Here is an 8,481-nt window from a genome sequence, read left to right as displayed (position 1 = left end):
TGATTAGTATATTGAAGGTTTTGTAGTCAGGACTGATTGCCATTTTATCCATTTTTCTTAGTGTTTCCATTACGCTTTCCATTTCACCAGCTCTGCAGAAAGCACAGAGCATTGAATTCAAAATAACTATGTCGTATTTGTCCGAGGTTGCTTCAAAATCATTTGCCAACTGCTTTGCCTCCCGAAAAAGCTTGGCTCGGCAATATGCTGATATCATGATACTGTGCGCATAGCCATCTACATAACGAAATTAAATCAGTAAATTGCTAGGATATGGAAAAAATAGTTATTAAAGCTGAAGCTAAACATGAAAAAGGAAAACAGCTCAGCTATGAGTTGTAAAACAATATATGTATCATATGTATTTCCAGAATTTCAAAATATTTCTAGATGTCTTATTGATCTATGTTGCATATGTATCTGTGTACAGTTTTTGGTCCCTAAAAACCCATGGCACTAGTTAATCTAATGCTAAATACATCTTTCTGTTAACGAGAAAGTCCACAAAAAAACTTACCAGATTTGACATTGTTTTTAATCATTTCATCAAAAGTTAGTTTAGCTTCTTCAAATTGTCCTGCCTTAGCTAGGCCGTCCATCAATATACAGTATGGCATCTATGTATAAATTTAGATTGATTAGTCAAATAAGTCAAGATAGAAGAAAGAACAAAAATTTAAAAGTATATATAAATTAATCCTGTGAAACAATGATAAATTTTAGTCATCGACAAAGTAATATAATTAATTAATGATAAACTGTATAAAATAATTTAGTAATGTGTCAGAGTCAAATAAAGCAAACAGCTCCCTGTTTTAAGTTCGAAAGTCTTTTTTACCTCATCTTCAGCATAGCCCAAAGATTTTAGTTCAGCTAATGATTCTCTGGACTTCTCAAACAATCCTCCTTTAACATAAACCTTTAGTAAGGTTGTCAAAATGACCTGCATTTCTTTTTTATATTGGCATTAGTCATTCATATTTATTGAATTCTTTATTTTCAGCAGAATATTAAAAAGCAACATATAGAAAACAAATATAAGATTTTGTTTGCAATAAAAATATAAAACAGAAAATAGAAACACCAATGTGGCAAACATACATCTCATCAAGACGCGTAACAAACCTTGTTTGGTACTAACCCTTCAGATTTCATCTGTTTAACCAGCATATCAGCTTTTTTGTAGTTTCCACATGCTGAATACGCGTTGAGCAAAGAGCTATAATGATAGACATTTGGAGCTTGACCTTCATTCTTCATCTTGTTAAAATAGTATTCTGCTTCTTCCAATTTACTATTGGAAGCACACACTGCTAGAATTGCCCCGTAAATTACTCCATCCATCTGCAGTTCATTGTGTTGCAATTCCTGAATTAGCTCCAGTGCTTTAGGATATCTGTCATTAACTTTAATGCAACCTGAAAGAAGCTAAGGATGATAACAATACAATTAGATCCAATAAAAGAAGAAAAAGAAGATATATAATGTAAAGTTAGGATTGGTATATGTTCCGACATGAACTCCAAAAGAATAAGAGTCAAGAGTTCTGGAGGAGAATCAATAAGATATTACTAAGGATTGGGTTGTTGACGGTGCTCTCCTTTTACATAACCTATGAATGATATATAGTTCATTGTTTTCCAAACAATATTTCTCTCATATGATTTATAATCACATACCGTGCTATATGTAACAACATCAGGGACTAGACCATCTTCTTTCATCTGCTGGAACAGTTTCAGAGAAGTATCGAGCTTGCCCTTCCTGACCAGAAAACTAAGAACAGAGTTACACACATAGACATTGCTCTTGATTGATACATCTTGAATGCTGCTGTACAGCTGCAACATCTTAGCCACATCGAATTTACTTGCCATGAACCTCATATAATGAGAGTAAGATGATGCATCAAGCTTGTCATTTTCTTGCATCCATGAAAATAGCTGCAAATGCATATAGTAAAATCATACAATCTACAAGTTAATTCCGAAACTAAACAAATATATCCAGGGAAATAGGATTTACAAGCACCTGAGATGCGTGTTCGGATATGTTTGCATTGCCGAAGTGGTGCAAAATGGCATTTAGGTCCTTAACTGTCAAAATTTCTCCTACCCTGTGGTGAAATAGAAATTTTCACAGAATGAAAAAATAGTCATGTACATGAAAAACTCAAATCCCAGTCTAAGCACTGATACTTCAAAATAGTTGTCATAAGCTACTTTCAGGAGTTCTTTTAATGTGGAATTCTATAACAATAATCATGTAAATGCATGTTAGTAAGTATATGCATTTAAATAACAAACTTCTATTATTTTTATTTTATGAAATTATTGTATATTTGTTATCCTAATGCATAGGGCATTTATTCAAGAAGGTAATTCCTAACTAAAACTGTTTAATAACGAACTAACTAACTTTCTAAGGATGACAGGTGACAGTAACTGTATAGAGAGAGAACCTTGCAAGAGCAGAGGGCAAATGAGAAGCTTGCTGAATTTCAAGTTTGGCGGAATTTCTTGCGGAGAAGGAATTGTTGGAATCCTTTCGAATTTTCATTACTCGGATGGAGCTAGAGCTTTGACTATGAGGTGGTGGAGTGGTGGTGGAAGTGGTGGTGGTGGTGGTGGAAGTGGTGGCTCTTGGTGGTGGTGTTAATGGGCGAAACGCTAACCCGGATTGGGAAGGAAAAGGAAGAACCACCGATGATGATAATGAAAATATCTGAATCTCCATAGCTGTTAGCGTAGCAGCATTCAGGTGTGCCTGCCAACTGTTTGAGAAAAATGCCCAAAGAACCGTTGGAATTAGAGGACAGTGTATTTGTTCATTGGGCTTATCAAGTCCTCAATGCTCAACCAAGTCATAAGCATGCTTGGTTGATTTGTTTTGTGTCTGTTTTTTTGGGCTTCCCTGTGTGTGGGCTTGGCCCACCCTGCTCCTTGTAGTTTGTTTTTTATCAAATAGATTGGACTGGCTCCAATCCTAAGCACTACAAACACACTATTTACTATTTAGTCTAGCCGAGTCTCATATCCGGATATACTTGTTGAAAAAGAATGGGGCTAATATTCACGTTAGTTTTTGTAGTTCTTTTTTTGAAGACTAGTTTTTGTAGTTATATTATATACGATATAAGATATATTTTAAGAATTTAATTTTGGGAAATGCTAGTTGTACAATATTAACAGCATAAATGATTATCCAAAAAACGAATACAATTAAATGACACTGTCGGTGTATCAAAATTGAACTCATTTTTTAATAGACAAAATATATTTTTTGTTCTTATACGACCTTACACTTCATTCTAAGTAAATTCTTAATGATCATTTCAACAACCATACACTATATGGACTTCTGGGGCAAAAAATTGAGGAGAAGCACTTGATCTTGAAAGTCAGTAAAATAACAAGGATAAAGAATCAGTTGAAAAAATCATATAAAAAGGAATGACATCATCAATTTTGAGAGTGGCAAAATTACTCTCCTATACTTTATTATTCAAATTCACAAATTCGTGTTACTCAATTTCGGTTTGATTCCAATTTCCAACATCCATAAATACAAGGATGTCTATATTAGACCTCTTCATGAATAATTTTACTTCTTTTTGTCCAGAAGATACAAAGCTAAAATCAAACAAAGTTGAGCCACAAGGCTAAGGAGAAAACACAAGAAGCTAAGATTCAAGCAGAAGAGCATCAATGTTTCTTTTTCCTTCAGGGCCTTTGGTATACCATGATTTTACATAGTCTCCATAAACAATACCCCGGTATTTGGCTGGCGATGATTCATCTATCAGTTCAGAAGCTGGGGAGATCCTAACCGTCTTCGCTGGATCATGAAATGTTGCCACTGATAGTCTTGCGCGATCAGGATTTGTAATTGCCCTATGCACGCAGCTCTTGTACTTCCCATTTGTTATGATCTGGAACAGAGAATTTTATATTAGGCAGGTTGCGCCAAATTTATATTTTCTTATTGAAACTAACCAGCATTTTCCACAGCCTTAATTTCACAAGTGAATGATTTATCAAGAGAACATAGATAAATCACACATATCATAAGAATCCACTATTAAGATGTCACATTGTAGAAGATGGAATATCATACAATGTTATGATTTCAAGAAGAATATAACACAATCAAAATTGTAAATTGTGAATGAAAAATACATCATCTAAACTCAATATTCATGATAGTTTGTCAACCGTAGTTTTACCAAATGAAAAAGCCACCTTTTTTCACTTCTATAATTTTATTCATACCAAGATTTATGACCCAAAAACATCTTCACCAGCAAGGCAGCAACCCAAGCAACCTAACTTTAGTTTTGTCAAACAAGTTATTCGTAATAGATTCAACACAAAACAGTTTCCAGACCCCTAACCTCAGTTTAAAATATCTATGTCATAATGCACACATGCTAAGAAGTACATACCCATTTCCTAGAACATGCAAGAAACTAAAGAAGAGAGATATTATTAGATAGGTAGTGTCTACCTGATGATCATCTATTGGACATTCTATTCAATCTTAGAGTCATATTGATGCAATTTTGTCATTAGCCACACTATTCTACACAAATTGAATGTTGAATCACATATCTATATATATGAAAGAAAAGGAATGAAGAGCAGCATCCGAATTTTTGCCAAAACAATTAGTTATTATCTTAACAAATTCTAGCACTCTAGCAAAAGATTTTAGCTAAATAGCACTAAGCTATGAAGTATTCCTATAGAGAGTTGTTTTGTTACCTCAGTTTGGTCACCCAAGATAACAAGAATAGCATCTTCCAAAGGCTCCACAGTGACCCAACTCTCGCTATCACCACAACAATTCTTGAGAGCTTGGAGTCCACCCACTTGGTCTTGGATCAAGAGCGTAATGAAACCCATATCAGAGTGCGATTGCAACCCAAGGGTAAGTTCTGGTTGTGGGCATGGAGGGTAATAGCTTATGGTAATGTTCTGGTACAGCTCACCCGCAGCATCCTCAATACACGATGGTCTCAACCCAAGGCTCTCTGAAATCAAAGCCATTAACTTTTGCGCCAAATTCTTCATCTCATCCCCGTACTTCGCAACTGTCTCCCTGTAACCGGATGGAAACTCCGGCCACTTATTTGGATTCCGACGAGAGAGAGGAAATGTGTGGTGGTCAAAGTAGTCCCTCCAATCGAGCACCTGCATTAGGTAGCATTAGATACTTAGATATAAAACCATTCATGTACCTATAAGGTATTATTCAAAATGTTAGCTAGATGGTAGTTAACAATAATTAGTTAACAGTGAACTCAAGGTAGCTAAGCCTACTCGCTCCTAATAGATTTTCCAGCTTATGAGACTTTGTACACAAGCTAACATCAGTTTGATAATTTCTTCAAATTCTCTTTCTCTACCTTCAGTTTTCACTCTTCATTTGCAAGTTCTGATATCAGCTTGATACATAGTATACTGTTAGAACATAGAATTTAATTTTGATGCAATGTTAAAACAATTTTGACCGTGCATCCAATTATATATAGACATATCAGCGAAATTAATTGCATTGATGTGATTGGAAGACTTTGTAAAACTCAACACATCAAAATCAAGCTCTTAGAACATATTGAGAGTCGATCCTCTTAATTTTTTCCCTCAATTGTTTTGTAAGTGTGATCACTCACAATTCAATATCTGGTCTTGATCCCACTTAAAAGAGTATATGGCGAGAGATCATACTTGATCAAACAATTGATAAGAAAATATTGAGAGGATCCATTCCCTGTAGAATCAAGTGATCTAGGGTTCAATACTTATTATCATATTGTTCCTAAATAAAACGGAAGCTAAATTACACTATTCTCTCAAACATATACGCAGGTTTTAAATAAAAAATTAGAAAGCATCAAAATATGGTTCTAACCTGATCGGCGTCATCGTGGTTGACGAGCATGCGGCTGCCGTAACCCTCCGACGCGGCGGCGCCGGGGGAGCAGCAGTAACGGAGCTTGTCCGGCATGGAGAGATCGTTGAAGAATGAGAGACCAGCATGGCGGATGTGGTGGAGGAGGGAGGTAGGGACGCCGTGGTTGATGACGTGGAAGGCGCCCCAGTCGCGACAGGCGCGTGCAATGGAAACGCGGGTTGATTGTATGCGGGTCGGGTCGAAGCCGGATAAATCGATGATGGGAATGTGTTGTGTTTGGGGCGGGTGAGAGGGGAGAACGGGTCGGGTTTGAGGAGGTTGGATGTATTGGGGTGGGACTTGAGAGAGACCCGATTGTGTGAGGGATTGAACTCTTCTTACTGCTTCTTCGCCCTCTGCTACTTCCATTTTTTGGATCGCATTCACATACGAAAGACGAAAGACGAAAGAAGAACGAATTGGACGACAAAGGTGGCAAATGGATAATTTTTTTTTTTGAGTATATACCATTTTTGTCCTCAAAAAATTTTAAACAGGACACTTTAGTCCTAACTAAAATTAATTATTCGATTGGTCCCTAACAATTAATTTCGTCAATCACTTAAGTCCTTTATTCGGTTATTCCGTTAATTCTAACGGAGGATAAAATAGTCCCTGACAACTCTAACAGGGGACAAAATAGTTCCCGATCTCCTCTGTTCGAAAACGACACTGTTCTCTCCCAATTTCTATCATATCTCGCATAAAACTAATAGTCTAATACTGTAACTTCAAACTATACAATGCACACTCTATAAATTTAATGTCCACAAGAAAAAAAAATCCTCCAGGGGTTGAGTTGCTGATGTTGTTTGTAATTTTAGAAAAATTGAATACTAAATATAGATTATGTAAGTTTAAGATTGTACCAGAAGCGGAATCCTTTTGTGTCTTATGTAAGGATAGATTGGAGACGGTACATCACTTGTTTTTTCATGTGATCGTATATGGAAGTTGTGGGGATCAATCTTGGTGGATTGGAGTGTGATTTGGGTTTGGCCAGGAACCACCAAAGAATGCTTTGAGGTGTAGATGGATAGAAAGATAAGAAAAGATATGAAAGAAGTGTGGATGGTGTTATTTTTTTCTGTAATATGGTGCACATGGAGATGTAGAAATAACATTGTTTTTAATAATGGAGTGTTGGTATTAGAGAAGTTAAAGGAGGAAGTTGTAGAATGCACAAATCGATGGTGTCAAGATCGATAATATATGAGTAATTGATATACTTATGAGTGCAAATATCAAGTCTAAGGTGAATAAGAAGACATATGAAGTTGATCTTTGATGCATGATTTACTGATCTATGAAAAAGGCCAATAATTCTGCAGAGTAAAAGTTGGAAGGAGAATGATCATGATTTGATGTTGTATAACTGATCGGGTTCATCTTGAAATGTCTTTGAAGGAGCTAAAATCATTATATTCTTTTGCTCCCTGTTTGTTGTTTTATGCTAGTTTTTATGTTTTCTTTGTAGTTATTGCTCTGTTTTTGTTACTATTTTTTGGAACTACGCCCACTTTGTTTGGAATTGGGTGGAGATGTAATTATCTAAAAAAAAGAAAAAAATTTCTCAACTTGTTCTCAACCAATTTATACTCAGGAAACTAATGCCTATGTCTCTCAACTAGTTGTCATCTTCGATGGATCCCATGAATCCAGACAACAAGTCATTTGTTAAGACTTCGAAAGAGAAGGAATGAAGTACTCGGTGTCTATTTCAAATGAGAATTTGCATATGATGTCGAAGGAGAATCTTCTCATGATGTCCTAATGTCCAACAATCTATATTTCTTGCCGGAGAGTGGAGAAAGGCATACCCTTGGAATAGTTGTGGAACTTGGTTTTGAGGATGTCGTCGACGTTGTTGGGATTGGAGGTGATGTTATCAAAGGCGTGGAAGTGGATGCTTTTGGTGGATGAAGTGCAGAGGAGGTGGATGTACCAATCACAAAGATTTAGGAAGTGTGTAGTCCATGACATGTTGAGGTAGGTGAGACACGTGTGACAATTACACCATAGCTTAATCTTGGAGCTAAAGAGGAGGAAGGAAAAGATGAAAAAAAAGACTGTGAAGGTGAAGAAGGAGAGTATGAATGTTAGGGTTATGCGAGATATGATGAAAATTGGGAAAGAACAGTGTCGTTTTTGAATAAAGGAGTCAGGGATCATTTTGTCCCTTGTTAGAGTTGTCAGGGATCATTTTGTCCCATGTTAGATTTTTCAGGGACCATTTTGTCTTCCGTTAGAGTTGACGGAGTCAAGGACTTAAGTGATTGACAAAATTAATTGTTAGGGACCAATCGAGTAATTAATTTTAGTTTGAGATTAAAATGTCTGATTTGAAATTCTTTAAGGACCAAAATGGGTATATACTCTTTTTTTTTTTAAATAAAGAAGGAGACTAAAACCCACTACCTCTAACTAAATACGAAAAATCTATCTCATTTGAGTTATTATTCGTTAACGCAAATGGATAAATTCTATTTAACCCATAAGTCTTAATATTAATTAACACTGTTTGTT

At 35.9% G+C, this 8,481-nt stretch overlaps 2 protein-coding genes across 2 annotated transcripts in view; both read right to left on the bottom strand.

The window, feature by feature from the left end:
* LOC107638483 (pentatricopeptide repeat-containing protein At1g10910, chloroplastic) overlaps positions 1–8,481 on the bottom strand; it is a gene marked incomplete in the record, with an annotated part of 13,641 nt that overhangs the window by 2,281 nt on the left and 2,879 nt on the right. The window contains 7 exon segments of the mRNA XM_016341823.2: positions 1–237; positions 518–617; positions 839–943; positions 1,126–1,428; positions 1,680–1,943; positions 2,032–2,116; positions 2,462–2,846. Of these exon segments, the coding sequence (XP_016197309.1) occupies positions 1–237; positions 518–617; positions 839–943; positions 1,126–1,428; positions 1,680–1,943; positions 2,032–2,116; positions 2,462–2,736 (1,369 nt within the window).
* On the bottom strand, positions 3,461–6,411 carry LOC107638567 (probable 2-oxoglutarate-dependent dioxygenase ANS). Its single transcript, XM_016341936.2, has 3 exons — positions 5,914–6,411; positions 4,764–5,192; positions 3,461–3,931 (listed from the first exon to the last, which is right to left on the bottom strand). Exons 1-3 carry the CDS (start codon positions 6,322–6,324, stop codon positions 3,683–3,685), a joined length of 1,089 nt encoding a protein of 362 aa, XP_016197422.1. The 5' UTR covers positions 6,325–6,411; the 3' UTR covers positions 3,461–3,682.

Source organism: Arachis ipaensis, chromosome B01 (genome assembly GCF_000816755.2).
Source record: "Arachis ipaensis cultivar K30076 chromosome B01, Araip1.1, whole genome shotgun sequence".
Lineage (NCBI taxonomy): Eukaryota > Viridiplantae > Streptophyta > Magnoliopsida > Fabales > Fabaceae > Arachis > Arachis ipaensis.
Note: the sequence above shows the minus strand (reverse complement) of the source record. Positions and strands in the feature narration are given on the sequence as shown.